Genomic DNA, 23571 nt, shown 5'->3' on the forward strand with positions numbered 1-23571 from the left:
TGAGCGGGGGCTACTCTTCCTTGCGGTGCTCGGGCTTCTCATTGTCGTGGCTTCTCTTGTTGTGGAGCACGGGCTCTAGGCGACAGGCTTCAGTAGTTGTGGCACGTGAGCTCAGTAGTTGTGGCTTGCGGGCTCTAGAGCACAGGCTCAGAAGTCGTGGCGCACGGGCTTAGTTGCTCCGCGGCATGTGGGATCTTCCCGGGCCAGGGCTCGCACCCGTGTCCCTTGCATTGGCAGGTGGATTCTTAACCACTGCGCTACCAGGGAAGCCCCCCTATCTTAGAAATTTTAAAAAGAGGATTATTGTTTTGCTCATAAAAAGTCCAGTCCAGTAAAATATCAAAACTCAAATTCTGCTCCAAGCGAAACCTATTTCCTCCCTTAGCTTGACCAGAGTCAGAGTTTGAGATGTCCATGTAGGCTGGAGCCCTTATTCCCATGCTTTGTGTTTCCACATTGGAGGGACGTCCCTGGAGAAAAACTTCCAGCCTTTTTCCCTCTCCCATGGAAGTGTGAATTGGTGAATTTAGGAGAACAGACAGGGTTGACGGTGCTCAGGCTCCTCTGGGTATACTTTCTGGGGTCAGTAGGCTGACAGGCATCCATCTGCTTGTTGGCACCTGGCTGCATGGTGCTTGGTGGGACAGCTCTGTGGAAGCTGCAGTTGTCCCCCTGGGCCAGAGGCTGGGAGGTCTACGTGTCTGATTTAGAGGTGGAAGTAGCTAGCCGTCTTGATCGTCAATCTAAGCCATGTCTTCCAAACTAGTTTCTTCTCTGTAGCAAGGCTGGTATTTTGATATCCAAACCTCTTATTGCTGCGTCTTCTTCATTGGTTTCTGAACTGGGATAGGGAGAGGCAAGTGTCCTTTACTGACCATCTAACAGCCTGATATTCCACTAGGGGAAGGTGTATGTGTGCTTTCATTTGCAAATCCCCCCTTGCCCCCTGGCTTGCTGGGGTTCATGGCACGGGGATAGGACTCAAGGGATGGGCCCAGAAACACTCACCTAACTGGGGAAGCTGTGACCTGATGTCAGGGCTTCTGTGGGGAAGACGAAGAAATGGTGGGGCTGTCCGTGAGTTCCTGCAGAGCCGCCTTTGGGACCTCAGTGTCCGCACAGTTTCCTCCAACTCCGCGGAGCCCCCGGCTCCTGCTGCACACCCTGCGGCCACTTTATCCTCACCCGACCTACCCCCAGTCCTTTCAGCACATTCTCCATCTTCCTCTCGCTTCCCTTTACAGTCCAGGCCTTCCACATTTACTTCGCCGGGACCGCAAAACTGCAGGGCTCTCTCTGAGTGGCACAAGCTCTCCCAGTGTGGCTCCCTCCCAGGGCCAGTAGGTGCTTGGCACCGCTACCTCGAAAGCCCCACGGCAAAGCCTTCAGCCTGCCTGAAGATGCACACTGCCCGTCACCTGTCAGCCCCTCTCCTGCCCTCTCCCCTCCTGCCGGCTCTCCTCTCCTGCCGTCTCCCCTCTCCCGTCAGCCCCTCTCCTGCCGTCTCCCCTCTGGTGTCATCTCCCCTCCTGTCAGTTGCCCTCCCATCAGCTCTCTCCTGTCAGTTCCTCTCAGGTGCCCGCCAGCGCCCCTTCTCCCCCCGGAAGCCTTTCCCCCGCGCGTCGCGCCCTCCGCGGGACCTCGCGGCCATGTCTCCCCTCACTCACTCACCTACAGCCTCCGGCCTCTGGCTCTTCCTCAAGGGCACTAGCCGCTCCCCAGACCTCCTGCCTTCCGGCCTCGGGTGGGACCCTCCCCAAGGGTCATTCAGTCTCAGGCGCCCCCTGGTGGCCTCGTCCTGGCGCTTCGCCCCACAAGTCGCTCCGAGGCTGACAGACTCCGGCGTCAGGCGTGACTGGCAGTCGCGTCCCTCCCGGCCTCGCCCACTCACCAAGCCCCACCTAACCACCCAGTGCCTCCCACTCAGCGCCCCGCCCCCACGATCCCGCTTCGTTCAAGGTTCTCCGGCCCCGCCCCCACCGCTCAGACCTTCGCGCTCCACCACTGAGCTAGCCGGCCACGCCCCGGACCCACCCTCACCGCTCTCTGATTGGCTGCGCGGGCATCTTCCCATCGCGTTCTCCGGTCACCAGGTGGTGGCTGGTCCGGTTGCGGGGCGCAGGCTGAGGGGAACCGGGAGCGCGCGGCGGTCATGACGGAGGGCACGTGAGTCCCCGCGCCCCTCGAGAAGGGAGGGCGCGGTCGGGGGCGCAGCGGAGGGGTCTCACTGGGTCGGGGGCTTCCAGCGAGGCTGCTGCGCCGTCCGGCCCCGCCCGCGGTCAGTGGAGACCTGCGGCACCGGCCCTGGGGGCCGTGAGGGGCGGTGAGGGGCACGCTCTCCTTCGGCGGTGTCGCCCGGGGACCTTCTGGGGCCGGGCCGAGGAGAGCCGGGTGGGGCTGGGGGTCGGGGTGGGGACCCGGACGTGGGCGGCGGTCCCTGTGGCCTGTGTCTCCTCTCCCGGAGAAATAATGGCGCGGTGTTCAGGTGCAGAAGCGCGCCAAGAGGGTTTTTATTTTGCAAGGTAAGGGAAACAGTGGTCTGCTCGCAGGTCGTTGGGGTGAAACGGGAAGTTCGTTGCGCCTCTGGCCTCTGACCTGGCGAGCAGGTCACTTGAGCACGATCGCTTCCAGGTGTCTGCGCCGAAGAGGGGGACCCTATAAGACAGAGCCCGCCACCGACCTCAGCCGCTGGCGTCTCAGCAATGAGAGGGGGAGGCAGACGTGGACATACTTCCAAGGAGAAGAAGACCCTGGCCGAGGGCAGTCTGGCCTGGAAGCTCACTTACTGGGCTTGGACACCGTAAGTGTTGATTCTGCTCGCCACGTGCAGTGTCTGGGACGCCACCAGACACCCACCTGCCTCCCTTCTTAGCAGTGGGCACCAGGAGCTGGCAGGAGCCTTAAGCAGCTAGATGTGAAGGGCATGTTTTGCTCTGGTGAAACAGAAGGGATGTGTACTGTGCACCTGTGTCTCGTGTCGCCAAAGCTGTTTCCTACCGGAGTTAATCGAGGTAAAGATAGAGCATGAAGTGAATGGGACCCTTTGCTTCAATCCCTTTATCACTAAGCTGTGTGTAAGAAACTGCTCTAACTTCGTTTTTGTTCAGAAAAAGAAGTTTCTGATCTAGTGAATTTCATAAGAGAAATTCAGTTAGTTAGAGAGTATGACATAGAAATGGGGTCTCCCTGTCACTGTGCCATCCCATGGCCCCTGCCCGAGGGAGGCCTGAGTTCCAGGTCTGGGTGGGCATCAGTGCCCCACCCCACACACTTGGGCACCTGCTTTATTCAAGATGTCTTGGAGAAGTTGTGAAGAAATTTGCAAATGTGTGACTGGAACGCAGAACCATGAGAATGTGGAACCATTCATTTGCTAAGATTGGCAATACCATCATCAGAGTTTTAGGCCTTTTCTTGAAACAGCTGAAACTTTCAAAGCAATTCAGGTTTGTTACTTTGACTTGGTCTCTAAGTGCCAAGGCCTCCTCTGGCCTAGCTGCAGACCACTTAGCTCTTCACTCCTTTTTCTTCTTTGCAGAGGAGCTACTTTAAGGACTTGCCGAAAGCCCACACAGCCTGGGAGGGGGCTCTCAATGGGATGACGTTCTACGCTGCACTGCAGGCTGAGGACGGCCACTGGGCGGGTGATTACGGTGGCCCGCTCTTCCTCCTGCCAGGTAGGAAGGTGCTGTTGTGGCCTGTGGGCGAGGCCACCCTGGGGCATCCTTGGCGTCTTGGCTTGATCTGGTTCAGGCCTTTGGTGAACGTCTGAGGTGTGAATGCGTGAACAGGTGAAAAACTGGGAGCTCACATAGAAAAGAACTGGGGAGGTTGCCCTGTGCCTGAGTTGTCCTGCTGTCGTTGCCAGGGGATGGGAGCGAAGGCCCAGCTAGCTAGCGTTCTGAAAAAGGAAGCAGGGGGTGCTTTGGGGGCCAGGGGAGGCTCTTGAGTCCCAGTGCAGAGCAGGGGCATCAGTGGAGGGCCCAGCCTATGCCAAGTGCAGAGGTGGGCAGGAATCTTTTAAGTCCCGTGTAGGCAGCTTGTGTGTGTGAACTCACCTGAAGTGCTGGCCGGGAGAGCTCAGATGGGACCTGTAGGTGCAGGTTGGTGAGTTGTAGGAGGACTGCAGTTGGAGCCCTTGGGTACTGAACTGGTTTGGCTAGACAAGTCTGTTTTGCATCCTGGGAATGTTTCTCTAAAGAAATGCTCAGCTTTGTAATCCGGAAAATTCCCTGCATTTATGCAGAAGGACCTTTTCCTTTAGTGGCAGTAGCACTGGGAGTCCATCAAGCTCCCATCTCTGCTTTGACTCCAAGCCCTGCTGCCTCCTGGACTGTACAGCTTTGTATCTTCCTGACTAGGGACCCAGGGGCCTGATCCTTGGGGGCAAGTCTTTGGGCTTTCTTCCCTTGGTCTGACCTGGAGCCTGTTGAGACTTTTCCCAAGGATCTTCATGGGGAAGCAGTGACTGCACTGGCTTGCTCTGACCCTGGGCAAGGTGACAGGACTTCACCATGCCTTGGCTGACTCATCTGTGATGTGGGGATGATGGGAATTGGGTTTGGTCCCATGTGCCTGGCACCAGGTGCTCAGTGGGTGATTGGTCATGGGGACACTGCATTGGTTTGTGCTTGCTGCTGTAGCTCTGGGCTCAGCCTGCTGCCCCACCTGCCCTCTGCAGGCTGTAGGTTGGGGCTTTCCTCTCTCCCTCTGGACTCTGGACAGACCATCTTTCTCAGGTGGACACTGGCCTGTTTGGGGGTGCCGTCTCAGGGTTCTTCCATGGCTGGCTGAAGTTTGACCTGTCTTTTTCTGCTTTAATTTGGCAAATGCTCATGGAGGTCATGACTCTGTGTGGCCCGTGTGGCATTGAGCATCACTGTGGTGACCACTGACTCTGGGGTTGGACCTCCTGGGCTCCAGCCCCAGCCCCACCACTTAGGGGCTATGCCTCAGTTTCTTCGCCTGTAAAATGGGGAAGACCTGCTCTGCTTCCTGCTTGTGTGTTTCCCTGTCTTGACAGCATCATACCTGTTATGAAAGGAGATGGGCTTATTTCTGTGAACCTCTGTGCTGTCTCCATATCTATCTGCCTTTCCAGAGTGTGCCTGTGTGGGTGTGTCTACTGGGGCTTCTCATGCCTCTGGCCGTAGTTGGGCATCCATTCCATGACACGTTGTTGCTGGGGCCTGCCTGAGACCCCGCGTGCTCGGTGCCGTGGGCACGTGGCTGATGGAGCCTAGGCCGGGGGTAGGGTGGAGGGGCGGGGGGTTAGCCTGTGAACACCATGCTCAGGAGGGCTAGGCTGGGAACAGAAGGTTCTCTGTGGGTAACATTTATTGTTGTCCATCTTGCAAAGTGATGTGTGCTATTAAAATTAATAAAACAGGAAAATGTAAATGTAAGCGAGTAAAGTACCCCATCCAGGGATGACCCGTTTAGTGTTTCTTTCCCGTAGGCATGTCAGTAGTGTGGGACCTTGGGAGTGGCTGGGTGGGCTCTGCACGCCCCATGTGATATGTGTCACGTGTGCTGTTGCTGCTGCGCCTGGGGCCCCAGTTCTAAAGTCCCTGATGGGGCCGGGAATAATAGCCTTCCCAGGCTTGTTTGCACAGGAAGGAGACCCTAGCGGACAGCTGCCTGTTACCTGGGGTTCTCAGGAGGAATGGGGCCTGGGCTTAGCAGTGCTGAGTGCCTGCTGAGGAGTATCTTTTCTGCCGCACAGGCCTCCTGATCACGTGCTACGTGGCGCACATTCCTCTGCCGGCTGGATGCAGAGAAGAGATTACGCGGTACCTGCGGTCTGTGCAGCTTCCTGATGGCGGCTGGGGCCTGTGAGTCTGCCCGACCCTGCGTCGCTGCGTGTGTACGCATGCACGTGCACCCCTGTTCTTATGTGGGAGATGCACCTGTCAAGGGTGGGGTGACTGTGGCTCTGGCCGTGGGTGGGCAGGGAGAGCCTGTCAGAAGGGAAATGGGCTGGAGGCTACATGCAGGCTGGGTCCGGGTTTCCCTGGGGCTCTCAGAATGGGCCTGTTCACTTTCCGGGCCTCGGTTTTGCCGCTCGTGTTGTAATGAGTTTCATGACTGATTGAGAGACTCCTGAGACCCATATAGCACAGTGAAGACCATTTGCTGTCATCACTAAGGCAGAAGAAAATTGTCCTTGACCCTGGGATGGCAGCAGGGAGAGGCAGGCTGGGCAGTTCTCCCCATGTTTCATCCTGCCTTTCTGTGGTGTCGCTCGCTCTGGGAGCAGGGCCCTGTCCCAAGGTGGTCAACTGCCTGCCCACCTGGCTGTGGGGCCCTGGTGCTTCTTGTCCTGCAACCAGGACGTTGGCCCCTCCTGGGCTGGCGAACTCCACACCACCAGCCTTACAGAATCCTAGGAGGACAGCTCAGCTCTGCTTGCCTCCTGGATGGGGTCGTGGGCATCTCGAGCTTCAGATCCCAGCTCTTTGCCGTCTGGGTCCTGGGACAGACTTGAGGTCTCACCAGTGCCTTCGCCTGCCCTGGCATGCTGCCTCTGGAGCTTGCTCTGTGGGCCGTAGTGATGTAGGGTCTGCTGATGGGCCACTGCCTGGGGTCATGTTGATTCAGGCATGGGAAGTAAACGGACAGGGCCGGGCAGGTCCTGGAGGGAAGTTTTGCTGTGCTCTGCAGCATGCGGGATCTTAGTTCCCTCACTAGGGATCGAACTTGCGCCCCCTGCATTGGGAGAGCGGAGTCTTAACCGCTGGACCTCCAGGAAAGTCTTGAGGGCAGTTTTGGAACTGCTCAGGTGTCATGGAGGTGCAGGAGCTCCTCCTGGAGAGTGGCTCTTCTGGATGCTTCTCGTGTTGTTACGTCATTCTTGATTTGCTGAGGAAATTTAACGGAAGCGTTGCTTAATTTCTTACAAGTAATGGAAGACGTCATTTTCTCACCTGTCTCCTGCTTCTGTAGGCACATTGAGGATAAGTCCACGGTGTTTGGGACTGCGCTCAACTATGTGTCTTTGAGAATTCTGGGTGTGGGGCCTGACGATCCCGACCTGGTGCGAGCCCGGAATATTCTTCACAAGAAAGGTACACCCTGCATAGCACGTGCTACGTAATAAAGAGTTCACGTTACCTCAGCATAATGAGCGCTCGAAAATGGGAAATAGAAAGGTGCACCTGCACTTCACATACAGCAAAACACATGAGCCAGGAAGGTGTCAAAGCAGAACAGGAGGAAACTGTCTAACCTTGCCAGTAAATTTTTAAAACACAAATAAAGGTCGCCATATAACTCTGTTTGTTTCGCAAATGGGCAAAAGGACTCACGAACAACGCGCTTGTGCGTTGCTTGTGGGAGTTCTCCTTCCCGGGGGCAGCCTGGCCGCACGAGAGTGGTGGGAGCTGGTGGGGCTCTGCCTGCACCCTCCGCCCTCGCTCTCCTGTGTGTCCTATAGGGCTCCTGGGGTGACTCCCTCCCCTCGGCCTGGGGATGCCCTTCTTCTCCTGCTGCCCCAAGAACATTCACTGCTCCTCTGCAGAGCCCGGAGCGTCTCACCCGCCTGCCCTCCTCTCACGGACATTCCTCAGTCTGCTCACCCCCCCTGCTCTGTGCTCGCACACAGGGGCTTCCCATCAGCACCTCGAAGCCCCTTCCTGCTTCAGGGCTCCGCATGTGCCGCTTCGTCTGCCTGGGATGTCCCACCTTCCAGCCAGCCCCGCTGCCTCGGGGGTTCCTTCTCACGCTTTGCCTGGCACCTTGCATGTCACTTCCTGACCTGCCACGTTGGGTGACGCCTCCTGCTGCACTTTCTCACGAGCCTGCATTCTTCACACGTGTGTTGCTCTTGTAACGAATCCATCGTCAGCTTCTGGGCTCACTAGTGTGAGGTCCCAAGGCTGATTTCTGGTTCCTTGTCTGGGAAGGAATGTCTTCAGGCCACGCTTCCCTAGTAGCTTTGTGGGTTCTTTGCCTTCTGCACACCTGGGTTTGGGGTGAGACCTCCTTGTGAATCGTGTCCAGGATGGTTTTTCTGTGCTTGGGACCAGTGCTGCTGGGGGTGGCTCCAACACGGGGCCACAAGCATCCCCACAGCCACAGTCCAGATCCGTCTGCTGAGTGGGTACAGTGCCGCGCGGGACAGCCAGGTGGACTCAGGAGGGAGAAGGCCGAGCGTGCACAGTCAACTCCCTCATCACCTCCAGGCCCATGTGGACAGGGGCTGCCGCGTGCGCCTGGGCCTCTCACCTTCCCAGCTTCTACTTCCTGGGGGCAGGGGCCAGATAGGCTTGTTCTGGGGAAGACGTCGGTTCCACCCAGCAACCCTGGTGTTGGGTGGTCCCGAGTGGTTCTGGAGCCTGCGTCTTACGACAGGGAGGGAATCCTTAGCAGGCCTGCCTTTTGAAGGGGACCGGATTCCTGAGGGTCTCATGTTCACAGTCAGAGGCAGGTGATGGGGCCTGTTCTCTCCCCACAGGTGGTGCTGTGTTCATCCCCTCCTGGGGGAAGTTCTGGTTGGCTGTCCTGAACGTGTACAGCTGGGAAGGCCTCAACACTCTGTTCCCAGAAATGTGGTACGCTTCCCCATCTACGGCCACCGCTCTCTTCGCGAGTAGAGTGAGGCTGCCCTGGGTCACTTGCTGCCTGTTAGTCAGATGAGGGGCTGTCGTCTGTTCAGTGGAGTTGGGTGGCGTTAGCCTCCTGGCAGAGCCCCTGCTTGGCTGAGTCCTACAGACGATAGGAGAGCATTCCCGCTTGGGCAGGAGGGAGGGAGGTGCAGGGGCGTTGGGCCACGTGGCAGGTGGGTGGGGTCCCGCCTCGCTGGTTACAGAACCTCTGGTGTGGGGCGTGACGTGCTGCCTTTGTTGCATAGATGCCTGTGACTGTGTCTTGTTATGGACATTTTGAGTATCTACAGAAATAAAGGAAAGGAGGTGACAGCCCATGCAGGCCTCCCCAGCCCAGCGTTGGGTGTCCCGTGCTGACTGTCCCCCTTGTCTTTTTTGCTGGTGAATGTTAAAGTTGATCCCAGACATTCTGTTTCCCCTGCAAACTCTTCAGTGTGTGTTTTTTTTTTTTTTGTACGCGGGCCTCTCACTGTTGTGGCCTCTCCCATTGCGGAGCACAGGCTCCAGACATGCAGGCTCAGAGGCCATGGCTCACGGACCCAGCCGCTCTGCGGCATGTGGGATCTTCCCGGACCAGGGCACGAACCCGTGTCCCCTGCATCGGCAGGCGGACTCTCAACCACTGCGCCACCAGGGAAGCCCTCAGTGTGTGTTTTTAAAAGATAGGAATTTTCTTTTAACAGAACTACAGTAGTGCTTAAAAACTCAGCAAAATCGACATTAATTCCATATTGTGTGATACTTATAAGCCAGAGATTTTAAACATTTTGTGAATATCTAATGAAATCTCTGGACATGTGTCCCGAATACATTCATATGCATATAAGTACCCCAATATCACCTTCAGGAGGCGAGGTCCCTGGAGCAGGGAGCTGTCAGGGAGGTTGGGGGGCCCTTGCGCTAGGGGACTTCGGTAGAGGAGAGGTGCGAGGTGAAGGGGCCGATCAGGAGATGACAGCAGGGGCCTGATGAAAGGGCCGACGGCCCAGCCTCCACCGGGGCAGACCTGCCCAAGGCTGGCCACTCTGGTAGGGGCGGGAAGTGGTCTGGGGCCATTCCAGCGTTCCTCACTGGTGGGCCTGCTGGCTGGACCTCGGACCTACCCGGTGTGTAAGGAGCCGCAGAGGAAGGCACTGAGCAGGCGCTGGGAGGGGTGTGGTGTCAGAGGCGGGTGTGGGGGACTGCGTTGGCTGCATCCCCGCGCCGCAGGGCCCAGGCTGTGGTTGCCGGGCCTCTCGGTAACTAGGGCACTGCTAGTCTTGGCGGAAGTTGTTTTGGAGGGCATAGGTTAGAGTGTAAAGGGCAGGTGTGCAGGATGAAGGACCAGAGACCCTGAAGCGCTTCAGCTGCAGGAAAGCTGGAAACATTACCCAAAATATAGCAAACGCCCTTTAAAGTGAGTGGAGGAGCCCTTGAGAGTGAGGCCAGGGGTGGTGGGGCTGAGGACACCCGCCCAACCCTTACGCCTGGGAGCAGGGGAGGCGGGCTCACCTCCCCATGGCCTCCACGTGGCCTCCCCTCTCACTCGAGGATGGAGGCTGAAAGGGGCGGGTGGAGAAAACAGCCCAGGCGCGCCCCTACCTGGGAGGCTGGCAGAGCTGTGCTCACGTCAGGCTGCGTATCTGGGTGAAGCACAGCAGAGGTAACGATCAAAGACACAGGCCTTGAGAAGATGTGGCAGTCCTGAAGATTTTTAGGTGAACTTTTTATTTAGGAATAGTTTTCAATTTCCAGAAAAGTTGCAGAGATAGTCCAGAGCATTTCTGTAGACCCCTCACTCAGTATCTCCGTGATTAACGTTTTTGTTACTGTGGCACGTTTGTCACAACTGGGAACCCACAGGCAGTCCTCACCGTTTAGGAGCCAAGTCTCCTGGCTTTAGGAGGCACCTGGTGAGCCAGGAGAAGTTGTCGGCTTCTGTGGGCTGCGCCCCTCAGGAGCACGGCTGTGCCCACTTGGGCCGGAGACAGCCGTCCACCCCGTGTTCAGGCTTGAAAGGGCCCCGGGCTGCAGTGGTGGGGGGCCCTGTTGACACGCTGTCCCGCCAGGCTGTTTCCTGACTGGATGCCCGCGCATCCCTCCACCATCTGGTGCCACTGCCGGCAGGTGTACCTGCCCATGGCCTACTGCTATGGCACCCGGCTGAGCGCTGAGGAGGACCCGCTGGTCCAGAGCCTCCGCCAGGTGAGCCTGACCACGTATGCCCGCTCTTGGGGGGCCCCACGGAGCCGAGAGCCCCACAGAGTGGAGCCTCCACCTCCTGTCCCTAAATGACTGCCTGGGGGCTTGTGCAGTGGGATGGGCTGCAGGGCACCTGTGAGCAAAGGCCAGGCCCCAGTGTGTCCCTGGGGAGCAGCCCTGACATGGGGCTTGGGGAGCAGGGTGCTCATCGGTGCTCGGGAGGGCAGGCAGCAGAGGGGACGGGCAGGTCTGGGGCTGAGGCGCTGCCGCCCTCAGGAGCTCTACGTGGAGGACTACGGCCGCATCGACTGGCCGGCGCACAGGGACAGCGTGGCCCCCGATGAGCTGTACACGCCGCACAGTTGGCTGCTCCACGTGGTGTATGGTGGGTGCCCCCAGGGGCTGGCTGGGCCCCCCGGGGGTCGGTCGACACCTAAAGTGACAGGGAACGCGGAGGGACATGGCCCTACGATGAGTCCTGGCGTTGGGGTCCTGTGGGGACAAGGGGGCCGGTGTGCACACCTCGTGTCCAGCAGACCCACCTGGGGCTCGGGCTCCTGGACAGAGGATTCGGAGCCCAGGGCCTTGAGGGGCCAGTAGTTCCTCCTCAGTGGGAGAGAAGGGGTGGGACCCCACGAGGCCAGTCCAAGCCCATCTCCCGTGGGTCCTCCTGGCTGCTCAGAGCCGAGTGGCCTCCCCTTGGAGCCTGGCGGGTGCTGTGTGCGCAGGCGGCCACGTTCCCCCTCATTCATTCGTTCGTTCCCTCACTGGTCCTGCAGACGGGCCCTGGGGTGGGAGCCAGGACCCGCCCTGTCGGCACTGGGAGGCAACATGCTCTGCACGGCTGCAGGGTCTGCAGGGCAGCACCAGGATGCCAGGGAGGGGGCTGCACCAGCAGGCAAGGAGAGTGGGTGAGGGGGTGGCAAGGGGGGGCCCAGAGACTGGCCGCCGTGGGCCGACCGTCCTGGGGGGTCTGTGCTGGGGCTGGGACTCCTCTCCGTGTCTGGTGCCTGTTGACGCCCCCCTCCCTCGCAGCGATCCTCAACCTGTATGAGCGCCACCACAGCGCCGGCCTGCGGCAGCGGGCCATCCAGAAGCTGTCCGAGCACATCGCAGCCGATGACCGCTTCACCAAGTACCTCAGCATCGGCCCGGTCAGCGCCCCTCGCCCACTGGCTGTCTGGGCCTGGGGTGGGCGAGGACTGGGGGCGGGTTGCCCAAAGCCCTGTGTCTATGGAGCTGGGAGTGGGGGTCTCCCTGGAGGTGAGGTCTCCCACTGGAGGCTGTCACACCTTTACGTGGGACCTGGGCCTCTGATCCCCCAGGACCCCTGTGCTTGGCCCACCCTCCCGTCCCACCACCTGTTGTGTCTGGAGCACTGCTTCTTGAGGCTGCCTCCTGAGGTCTCTCTGGCCGGTGGGGTGGGCTGCTATTCCTCCCCCGGTCCTCTCCCCTTCCCCAACCCTAATAACCCACCATTTGCCTTTCTCCTATGGGGTTTGCAGGACCAGGGTGCTTGCGTTCCACTCCTGATTCCTGTTGAGGCTGGTGACTCGAGACTTGCTTCTCAGAGCCTCTGGGCTCCTGACTCTGCACTGCCCCGTGGGGCTGTGAGCCCGGGTGGCCAGTGCAGGGTTGGGAGGCTAGCCCGCAGCCTTAGGGCACTGGGTGCAGGAGGCAGCGCTGTAGCGAGCCTCGGGCGGCCGTGACCGTGGCCACCGTGCTGGGTCAGCCCACGGCTTCTCTGTGTGAGCCCAGTGGGCGCAGTGTCCATGAGCCCCACGCGTGACCCTGCTCCCAGGTGTTTTCGAGGCCTGGTGGTACCCGGGGGATGTCAACTGCCACCGCCCCACCGAGGGGCCAGTTGTTTCCCTTTCAGCGCCAGGGGATTCTGCGTGGGCTCTGACCTAAGGCTGCATAAAGCAAGTTAGAAACGCGCTGTAATTGGACCTTGGCCTAGGAGGTCCCGGGGTGGGAGAGCTGGGCCTCTAGAACATCTGCTCTGAGCAGTCAGGCCCTGTGCCTCTGGTCTCACCTCCGAGTCGCTCCGTATCTCCCGTGGCCCTCAGCCCTATCCTCCATCCCCTGAGTTATCTCAGGCAGCTCAGGACACACCACAACCCACGTGCCCACTCAGGGGTCCCTGCCTTGCCCGTCACCCTCGTGGCGGTTCTGCTCACCAGCTGGCTGGGCTCCCGTCACCTCTACAGGTCACCCGGTCTTTTCCCCGCTGCCGTCCCCCTCCCTCCTTGGCACACGTGCCTTGGCCCATTCCCGCCTCTCCCAGGGCAGGGCTGCAGCCTGGTAGCAGTGAGTGCTTGGGAAAGGGGTTAGAACAGAAGGTCTGGCCTGCAGCAAGGCCATGCTGGGGCCTCGGTGGGGTAGGCCTGCGGCCCTCAAGCCCGGGAACCTGGCAGGTGTGGAGCAGAGCCCTGACAGGGCTGTCTCCTCCAGATCTCGAAAACCATCAACATGCTTGCGTGCTGGCACAGGGAAGGGCCGGCCTCCTCTGCCTTCCAGGAGCACTTGTCCAGGATTCCCGATTACCTCTGGTGAGTGTGGCGGCGAGGGCGTGGCCCTCGGGAAGGGCGTGGCTGAGAGCCTGAAGGCCAGCGTGTCCCATGCAGGGAACTCTGTGTTTGAGGGAGGCCTATTCCCCTGGTGGGCCCTCCACACAGCTGGGTGGGGGGGTGGGAGCTGTCCTCACGTGTCCCCTCCTGTGGGGGCGCATTGCTCTTGGGACACGGGCTCTGGGCCCCTGACGTCCGGCTCTGCCCTTGCTCCCTGACCTGGACTCTTCTCCTCACAGGCTGGGCCTTGACGGCATGAAAGTGCAGGTAAGGGCTGTAGGGCCACAGCTGCTTGCTTCCTTGCACCTGTTCCTGCCTTTTGGGTTTGTTAAGATCCCAAGTCACTCCTCCCGATGTGTTCTGTCAGCGTGTGGTAAGTGGCTGCAGGTCCCCCTTGTCCCGCATCTGAGGGGCACCGCCGGTCACCTCCTGGGTGTGTGCTGTCTGGCAGGGATGCTAACAGGCCCTGGGGGGTGGTGGGAGAGCTGAGGGCCTGCAGCCACACCACGGGAGCAGTCTGTACACCAAAGTCATTCAGAGCTGCAGCTCGGGGGGGGGACGAGGGCCACGGTGGTTCTCAGACGCCAGCCCAGCTGCTGCTGGACAACTGATGATCTCACAGTTCACATGCTGGGTCTGGTTAGCGGGGTCAGGACAGCAGCAGGATGCGGTCAGAGTAGAACCCGTGCCCTCTGCTGCCCCGTGAGCTGAGCATCCCAGAGGTACCACCTTCAGAGTCCTGAGACACGCTCCCCGTGGCCCCTCTCCGCGTACACCGCACCTCTGTTTTGTACCGTTTGCTGGTTTCCAGTGTCTGGGTGTTGTAGATGCTGTTCCCCCAGCTTACGTCCTGTGCTTGTCCCTGGGGGTGGGGCTCCTGGGTCCCTGGGCAGCCTGGGCTGACCTGGTCCTGTCCCGGCTGCAGGGGCCCTGGGGTCAGCGAGCGGGAGCTTTTGTCTCCTGTCACTCAGTGTGCAAATGTGGTGCCTCCAGCAATGTCCTTGGGTCACACTGACCTCTGGGCCCTTTGGGACGAGTGCACGTGGGCCCAGGCCCGCCCAGCGCAGACCACCCCCCCCCAGGTGCCCTTGCCAGGTGCACTTGAGCCCCACTTCCAGCTCCCTGGCCCCCACGCTGCCAGTCTTGTGTGAAGATATTCCTGAAACACGTGAAGTAGAGGAGGGTGATGAGCCCTCACGTGGCTCCCCACCTGCTTTGACACCTCCAGCCCTGGAGCTTACGAGGGTTTCTGGTCCTGACAAAACTGCCGTGCCGTCCGCACTGAGTTCACGGCAGCCCCCAGTGGGGTTTTGCTGTGTGTTCATTGGTATCAGGATCCAATCCGGGAGGCTGATCCTTGCTGTTGCCTTTGTCCTACAGTCTCCTGGTGCCCTTTTGTCCTGGGTAATTTGTCCCTAGCATGTCTACCTTCTGCCTGCTCTGCACCCCAGATTTTCTGCAAACTGGCAGTTCGGCCCTGAGGCTTGATCCGGTTCAGGTCTTTTGGGCCAGGTGCTGTGTGTGTTCTTCCCACACATTGTCCTGCCAGGCTGCAGTGTCTCGTGTCCCTTAGTGCCACCGATTTGTCTGGGCTCTGTGCCAGTGGGCAAGCAGTGGAGGCCATGGCGGTGGTCTTCCAAATCCTGGAAGTGCTTTGAGGAGCTCTGTCCTGGCTGGTGGCCTGGCTGCCTGACCCATGTCTCCTTGCAGGACCAGCCCCTCTCAGGGCCTCGTGGGCTTTAGGGGTACAGAGCCCAGAGCCTGGGGTGAGGAGTCGGCTGGACTCCTACCTCTCTGTAGGAGCTGGTGGATGCCCCTGCACCTTCCTTGGCCCTCTAGGCACCCATCGGATCTGGGAAGTTGGGGTGGGGGTGGGAGGTGGCTGCTGTAGTGCTGTCCTCTTTGCACAGGGTACCAATGGCTCGCAGATCTGGGACACCGCGTTCGCCATCCAGGCTCTGCTGGAGGTATGTGGCTCTGTCCCTCATTCTCCAGCCTCCACCTGCTCTTCCTGTATGTCCACCCCTGCATCCAGCCGGACATGGCACCTGCCGGCCCTGACCCTTCGCTTACCTGGGCTCCGAGACAGTGGTCTTGCTGGCAGCTCTAGGTGTGGGGCTGGCTTGAAGTCTTCAGGGGCAAGGAGCCCTGTGAGGGCTGTTCCCGAGGTGACGAGGTGGTGGGGTCTTCTGTAAGGGGGAGCAGGCTCCAGGCTCTTCTCAGTGCTCAGATTGCTCACTACGGATACTTTTGAGCACGTACTAGAGAGAAACAGGAGCGTGTCTTTATGCTGGTGGGAATGAGGTTGGCAGGATTTGGGGAGGAGTCTGGGCCACATGGGGGCCTGCCTTAGATGGGCAGGGGCCCTGTGGGCACAGGCTGGGGCTGGGGCCAGGGTGGTGTGGACCCTCTCTTCTGCTGTCGCTCCACCATGTCTTTCTTGGCGGCAGAAACCCGAGAGCCCTGAGACTTGGGTGGGTTTGCTCCTGGTTCCCAGTGGTGGCCGGGTATCGCCAGGGTCGTCCAGGGACCAGCCACGCGCGCAGGCATGTGCCGGCTAGTGGCTCACCCCCTCCTCTTTCCCAGGCGGGTGCACAACACAGGCCAGAGTTTTCGTCCTGCCTGCAGAAGGCTCATGAGTATCTCCGGGTCTCGCAGGTGAGACCAGGCCTGGTCCGTGCCTCGCACAGGCAGGGTGCCCCTCCAGCCCAGGGCGTGCCCTGATTGTGGGTGGGGGCAGTGGGCCACATGGGTGCTACCTGGAGGGTTCCCACTGGCACTGGTGACCATGAGGGCGGCGGCACTGGGTCCCTGCATGTCCTGCTGTGCTGGCCCCTCCCTGCCCGGTGTCTGTGTACTATGGTGGTGACGTGTTCCATCCTGCCCCTCGGATTCTCACCAGGTCCCAGACAACCTCCCTGACTACCAGAAGTACTACCGCCAGATGAGCAAGGTACCACGGCCAACCCCACCCGCCTCAGTTAGCCGGGCTTTGCCCTCGAGGAGGGCTCTCTCCTCGGCTTCCTGTTCCGATAGATGCACAGTGCGGGGTTCCACTGATGTACCCAAGATATTCCTGACTGAAGAGTTGTGCATAAATGCAGTAGCTGAGCTCTGTGGGCTTCACCCCACCATGTCACACACTGTGCACTTAGCAGCGCGTGCAGACGTTAACTAAGCTGTCAGAACATGAATGGCAGTGATGAGGGGAGGAGTGGGGAGGGCAGTTCTTGCAGCACGTGGGGGCATGGACATGGCCATGGCTGCGTTCTCACAGTGGGTTGCTTGTGCCCGTCCCACAGTAGAGCCTGAAGGCGGTGACGGGCAGAGGCTGCAGTCCTTGTGCTGGAAGTTGGAGGCCGTCCACGTGTGTGTGGTTTGGGGCTGTGGCTGTACCTCTGCTGTGGATGGGCCTTGGCTCTGTGCGGGCGTGCGAGGTGCCATGGTCTGGGGTGGCCAGGTGTGGGCTTGGCCTCCACCCTTACAGCCCCACACTTTCCAGGGCGGCTTCTCCTTCAGCACACTGGACTGTGGCTGGATTGTTGCCGACTGCACAGCTGAGGCCTTGAAGTCCCTCCTTCTCCTGCAGGAAAAGTGTCCCTTTGTCACCAAGCATGTCCCACGAGAGCGGCTCTTCGATGCTGTCGCTGTGGTGAGGCTGCTGGGTGTGGGGCTCTGGTCACACAGCTGAGGGCACTGTGCACGTGGAGTCTTGGCCACCCCACCACAGACCCTCTTAGCACACCCAAGTTTTTTCCAATTTTTACGGTGGAGATCACATAATTTGGTGGCGCACGTGTGCTTTATAAGTGGTAAGCATGCACGTGCCGGGGAGTGGTCCCGGGTGGTCACGGAGTACCTGGTTGATAAAGGTTGCAGCCCACTGTTCTGGGCGCCTGAGGGTCCTGGTTTAACATGAAAACCAGCTCCCTGTTTCCCATCCCTGCTCCTTGGTTCCTAGCCTTGGGGTGTTTCTAGAAAGCTGTGCCACAGCCTGTGGGCCCTTGCACGTGCTCAGCGCATGGGTGAATTCTCAGGATGTTCCCTCTGGTTTTAGTTGCTGAGCATGAGAAACCCTGATGGAGGGTTTGCCACCTACGAGACCAAGCGTGGGGGACACCTTCTGGAGCTTCTGAACCCCTCGGAGATCTTCGGTGAGTGGTCGGCCAGTTACGTGGCCACAGACTCAGGGGCCCTGCATGCCTGAGGTTGGACCTCTCGCCAGAGCCTGGAGCTCTTTCCCCTGGCGGGGGGCAGTACCAACAAATGTTCTGGCAGATGCGGGCGGATGCTCTAAGGAGCCCCCAGGCACCAGAGTGTTCCGTGCTTCTCGACTTTCCAGGGTGCAGTGACCCTGGTTGTGGATAGAAAAGCTGCAGTCTGCCTCTCGGAGGTGGGTGGGATTCACACCAGCTCTCTGGCCCAAGCCTGGGCCGGCTCCTGCTCTGTCTTCCGTGGAGGCCGGCCTGTCTCCTGAATGCTCCTCATAGAGCCCACAGCTCCTCACAGGGAGGTGACAGTGGGGACCCGCTCGCCTGTGTCCTCCTGCTGCGTCTGTGTGTGCCCCTGTACCCTTCTTCCGGGTCTGCATTTGTCGGGCTGCTGTAACTGGCAGATGTGCTCCTGTGGAGGCCTTCTCAGGGTGGGCTGCAGCTCTGCTGTGTGCGCTTCCCTGTTGCCCTCCCACTGGCCTGGCTGTCCTGCAGCACAGATGGGCCTCCAGGTCACCTGTGTAGGTGCCTCCCTCCCACCTGGTGGCCACGTCACCGGGCTGCTCGCTGGTGGCGCTTCCTCCGTGCCTTTGGAGGATGGTCAGGCTCACGATGTGCTGTACAGGCCCTGCATGTTACGGCGTTCTCCTGTGTCACGGTTTGGCCTGAATTGCCGAATTGGGCGGCTGAGGCAAAGTTCACATTTCTCAAGCCTTCCTTTTCTTCCCCAGGGGACATCATGATTGACTACACATATGTGGAGTGCACCTCGGCTGTGATGCAGGCGCTGAAGCATTTCCACAAGCAGTTCCCAGACCACAGGGCCGGAGAGATCAGGTAAGGGCGGCCTTGGCACAGGGATGCTCAGTCACACAGCGTGGGTACCATTAGCTTGGGGCCAAGAAATCAGACAACCTTGATGTCATTGAGAGCAAGCCATTTGCTCACTTGGGGTGCTCAGGCCGGGGGCCCATCTCAGGCAGGGGGCTCTGGAGTAAAACTCATTTAAAAATGGAAGGGGTTTCAGATGCTCCTGAGTCCTGCTGTAGGCCCTGAAGTATATCAAATGTGTGTACCGGGGGTCAGAGTAGCACAGTTATAACACAAAAATGAGTTATTTTTTTGCATCTTCTTAGTAACATTGAAAGAAGACACATAAAGGTGTACCTAGGAGATACTGTGGGTTCAATTCCAGCCACTGCAAATATCACAGTAATGTGAGTCACGTGAATTTTTGGTTTCCCAGGGCATATGAAAATTACATTTACACTATATTGTCGTCTGTAAAGTGTTCAGTAGCGTTATGTCTAAGAAAACGATGTACGTATCTTAATTAAAAATATTTTATTGCTAAAAAATATTAACCATCATCTGAGCCTTCAGCAAGTCAAATTCTTTTTGTAATAGTAACATTAAAGGTTACTGATCACAGATCACCATAATAGATATAATAATAATAAAAAAATTTGAAATACTGTGAGAAACACCAAAATGTGATAGAGACATGAAGTGAGCAAATGCTGTTGGAACAATGGCACTGATAGCCTTGCTCGATGCAGGGTTGCCAAAAACCTTCAGTTTGTAAAAAACACAGTGTCTGCGAAGTGCAGTAAAGCAAAGCACAATAAAATGAGGTATGCCTGTACCCCCAGCTCCACTTGTGCCCAAATAATGGTAGTTTTTAAATAAACCTTTCCTGTTGAAGTCTGGCTCATGTTTAGAGAAGTACACAAACCATACATATAGCCCTTGGATTAATTTTGAAGTGGACACACCCATGTGACCACGTCGGGCAAACACATTACCAGAAGCTCCCCCCCGGTTCCCCTCTGCCCACTGTGATCCCAACGTGGAAGCCCACGTCTATCTCTCTCCACTGTCGAATGCAGACGCCATGCTTTGTTTATGCATGTGCTTGCTGTATATCCTTCAGGGCCTCTCAATGGGTTATTATGAAGCATCCTGCTGTGAACAATCTCAGACTTGTGTTTTGGGGCACAGAGGTTCCCAGTTCTTGAGGATGTGGATGTGGACTTGCTGTGTTATGGGGCTTCTGTGCAGTTCTTGTAGATTTTCCTTCATCCTTGTATGATTCTGTTGTTTCATGGCTCTTGGTAAACCTGGTATAGATTCAGCTTGGTCATCATGTGCTTTACTTTTTATATATTGTTGGATTCAATTTGATAAGTATTTTGTTTAGGATTTTGTCAAAGGTTCATAAATAGCTAAAAGTAAAGCCAATGAATCATTAGTAAAAACTGATCACGCACACACCACAAAGACAGTTTGCAAACCAAGAGTGCACAAACCAAAACATTGAATGAGGCTCGGGTATATATTGTTATAAAGAGCTTATATTGTGAGAAGGCAGTAACTGTTTATTCTTCACAGTGATTGGTTACAATATTAGAATTTTCAGTGATTACCTCGTATCAACCTTGGGAAGCAGTTCAAGTTTCTTTATGATTTCCAGAGGTGTAAACAAGAAATGACCCAGGTCAAGTTAGTCTTGCAAAATAAGCTAAATTAGCCTTTGTTTGTATGATTAAACTGGTTTTGTCTGCTCAGGGAATTTTCGAGGCTGGGCTCTGTTTGTTTTTGATTTTAACAGTTCCCCATTTTGGTCATTGTCTCAGCCGGCTGAGAGTATCACCAACCAGTGTAGTGTTATTCTCTCTCTCCACCGTTGTTGTAGTCGGGCTGAAGAGTCACATATTTGCTGTTTTCACTAGTTGAACTGACAGGTTGGAGGGCCATGTAGTCACCATCTTCATCATTCATGTGGTTATTGCAAATTTCATCCAGTTGTCTGATCCTGATACCATTTGGTATGTGAGTGGCTGCTGGTAGGCATTTAAAACTGTTGCGAAATTAATGTGATGACTATAAAAAGAACAATAATCAAGATTGAAAAATTTCCCAGAGCCCAAATTTAATCAATTAAATAAATCAAATGGGTTATAATCAGATTCGGGTATTACCTTTCTAAGTCAGTCTACAAAAACTTTAAGAGTTGTTTACGGAGGCGCACATGCTGTGTCAGCAATCACATGTCCTCAGTGTTCCTCAGGACAGGATGCACCTTGGGTGTTTACTTCAGGAGGCAGCATTGTAGATGTCTTTCCACATAAATTAGGCCTCTATATGATCTGCGCAATCAGGTAATTCAATGAGAGGCATTTCTATGGAAACAAAAGAAAAATAATGGTAAATAATTCAAGGAAATTATAAATTCAGTTTCTGAGTTTGGAGAGCAGCTAGTTGAGGCGACTTCTAGATGCTGGGTTCTAAGCATCTTCGGATGCAGTGAGGACAAGTGTGGCAATTAGACAGATTTTCCTGGTTTTCAGTGTGAATGTCTCTGGTGATCTTTCTGAGTGGCCACACAGCAACAGGCGTGAGAATCGTCCTCACATGAGCTGTTGAAGTTTGTATCAAGTTGTCCAGCTTTTGCTTGCAGGGCTTCGGGAAAAGGGCAGTTTTAGTTTCATAGTGATTCAAAAATCAAAAGAGTGGAAGAAAATTGTAAGAGTTCTAGCCACATATTGGAGGAAGTCAGAAGAATTCAGGATTCAGTCCAGTTTACACTTAGAAAACAAATTTAAAAGACAATTAATAGTACTAGAATCTGATGTACATAAAGGTGTATTATTGAAACATGATTTTTCTCTCTATAATCACCTCCATTTCTATCAAAGATAACTGAGTCTAGTTTCAATAAACTTGGCCTGATTATTTATAAAAGTGCAGTAGGAATAGCGACTGACCATATAGGCCCTTTAAAATCTGTTTCGTTGGAACTTTTCATGAGGAATCTCATATTGGATCTTTAAAGTCTCTTTAGGCTAAGAGGCCAAGCCAAGGACTTGTCCAGTTGTGTCCTGTTACAAGAACAGATTCTTACTTAACTTTTGCAAATATGTATTGTTATGAAAAAATAAGAATATTTAATAGGAGTTTCAGAATTCTTGAGGGACCAGGTAGGGAGAAAAAGATAAGTGTTTACTAAATTGCTGTAAGTTGCAGACAGCTTAAAAGAGGAGAAAAAGGGTCCTTTAATTTTGGAAAACAGAACGCTAATGAATGAGCAGTTATCAGAAGCCTACATTCTAGAGTACTTGTGAGGGTCTTTTCCATGAATCTCTTTGAAGATGAAGCACTTTTGCAGGAACATTTTTGCAGAAGCATCAGAGTAAAATAATAACTGTTTGTAAATGAAAAGAGCTGGAATTATATCAGGGCATACCAGATTTTTGGGAATTTCATATGATTACTGGAATATTTATTTTATTTATTTTTCAATAAATTTATTTATTTATTTATGGCTGTGTTAGGTCTTTGTTGCTGTGCACAGGCTTTCTCTAGTTGTGGCGAGCAGGGGCTACCCTTCATTGCAGTGTGTAGGCTTCTCATTGTGGTGGCTTCTCTTGTTGTGGAGCACGGGCTCTAGGCGCGTGGGCTTCAGTAGTTGTTGCACGTGGGCTCAGTAGTTGTGGCTCATGGGCTCTAGAGTGCAGGCTCAGTAGTTGTGGCGCACGGGCTCAGTTGCTTCACGGCATGTGGGATCTTCCCAGACCAGGGCTTGAACCCATGTCTCCTGCACTGGCAGGCGGATTCTTAACCACTGTGCCACCAGGGAAGTCCTGGAATATTTATTAATAATTTCCACATAAATATTTCCTAAAAAAAGTTCAGCATCACTTCTTATTTGAAAATGCTTCCCATGAAATTTAACACATACGAAAAGTTACATAGTTGTAAAAAAGCTTGTCTCTTTTAATAGAGAAGACTCAGTTTTCTTAAGTAATCAAAGACCCAATAAAGACAAATCATAGAATCATGGTTTTCTAGACATATTACATTAAAGGTAAAGAAAAACATTTGTTTACCCTTTCTTATGAAGAGCAGACCAATAATCTAAGAAAACTATCCTTTTAACAGAGAAAAGCAAATTCTAATTTCGTACCAGTGTAATTTTTTTTGTTTTTTAATTTATATTTGGCTGCATTGGGTCTTTCTTGCTGCGTGTGGGCTTTCTCTAGTTGGAACGAGCAGGAGCTACTCTTCGTTGCGGTGCACGGACTTCTCATTGTGGTGGCTTCTCTTGTTGCGGATCACAGGCTCTAGGCATTGGGTTTCAGTAGTTGTGGCACACGGACTCAGTAGTTGTGGCTCACGGGCTCCAGAGCACAGGCTCAGTAGTTGTGGCGCACGGGCTTAGTTGCTCTGCGGCACGTGGGATCTTCCCCGACCAGGGCTCGAACCCGTGTCCTCTGCATTGGCAGGCAGATTCTTAACGAGTGAGCCACCTGGGAAGTCCCAGAACCAGTGTAATTTTGATATTAAAATTCTTCCTTTTTTAAAAACTTGTATAAATCCATTCCAGTCTTAGTCAACGTGACTAAACATAAAATTCCTTTCTCCAGATTCCTTTTCTATAAACCTACAGCTTTTTATATCCATTCAAGTTTTGTCCTTTTTCCTTTCTTATTCTGGAACAACCATTTTACTTACAACAAAATTACTTTCTTTTTTTCCTTTCAACAAAAATGCATCCTTATTCTTCATACCTTTTTTTTTTTTTTTTCATATTTATTTGGTTGCCCTGGGTCTTAGTTGCAGCTCACCGGGTCCTTAGTTGTGGCAGGCAAGATCCTTAGTTGTGGCATGCAAACTTCCAGTTGCAGCATGCATGTGGGATCTAGTTCCCTGACCAGGGATCGAACCCGGGCCCCCTGCATTGGGAGCGTGGAGTCTTAGCCACTGTGCCACCAGGGAAGTCCCCCTCATACCTTCTACTGAAAACACACATCCAACTTTTCATATATAGTCATTTTCTTTTATCTCTATTTTCTAGTAATGTTGTAAACAAACAAACTTTAGCTCTTTTATGAATCAGTTTTGGCAAGGGAACTTCTATAGCAGTCTGTATATTTTTTTTAAAAGCCTCTTTTTAAAAAAAATGCTGATTTTTCAACTTTATTAGTTCAAATGTTATTTTCT

At 55.3% G+C, this 23571-nt stretch overlaps 1 protein-coding gene across 3 annotated transcripts in view; it reads left to right on the forward strand.

Annotated features, from left to right (window-relative positions):
• Positions 1-2062: 2062 nt before the first annotated feature.
• The window catches only part of LSS (lanosterol synthase), a 42267-nt gene continuing 20758 nt past the window's right edge, over positions 2063-23571 (forward strand). For all 3 annotated transcript variants that reach the window (XM_022596586.2, XM_089910090.1, XM_089910091.1), the window contains exons 1-17: positions 2063-2166; positions 2632-2800; positions 3539-3677; positions 5726-5834; positions 6946-7067; positions 8456-8552; positions 10655-10790; positions 11064-11172; positions 11823-11941; positions 13242-13339; positions 13597-13624; positions 15268-15324; positions 15944-16015; positions 16260-16310; positions 16860-17009; positions 17415-17511; positions 18300-18405. In XM_022596586.2, coding sequence (XP_022452294.1) covers positions 2153-2166; positions 2632-2800; positions 3539-3677; positions 5726-5834; positions 6946-7067; positions 8456-8552; positions 10655-10790; positions 11064-11172; positions 11823-11941; positions 13242-13339; positions 13597-13624; positions 15268-15324; positions 15944-16015; positions 16260-16310; positions 16860-17009; positions 17415-17511; positions 18300-18405 — 1673 coding nt within the window. In that variant the 5' untranslated portion in view covers positions 2063-2152. The remainder of the gene's footprint in view (positions 2167-2631; positions 2801-3538; positions 3678-5725; positions 5835-6945; positions 7068-8455; positions 8553-10654; positions 10791-11063; positions 11173-11822; positions 11942-13241; positions 13340-13596; positions 13625-15267; positions 15325-15943; positions 16016-16259; positions 16311-16859; positions 17010-17414; positions 17512-18299; positions 18406-23571) is intronic.

The sequence above is a fragment of the Delphinapterus leucas genome, chromosome 4 (assembly GCF_059928025.1).
Source record: "Delphinapterus leucas isolate spDelLeu-1000000601 "Yukka" chromosome 4, BTC_Dleu_Yukka2, whole genome shotgun sequence".
Lineage (NCBI taxonomy): Eukaryota > Metazoa > Chordata > Mammalia > Artiodactyla > Monodontidae > Delphinapterus > Delphinapterus leucas.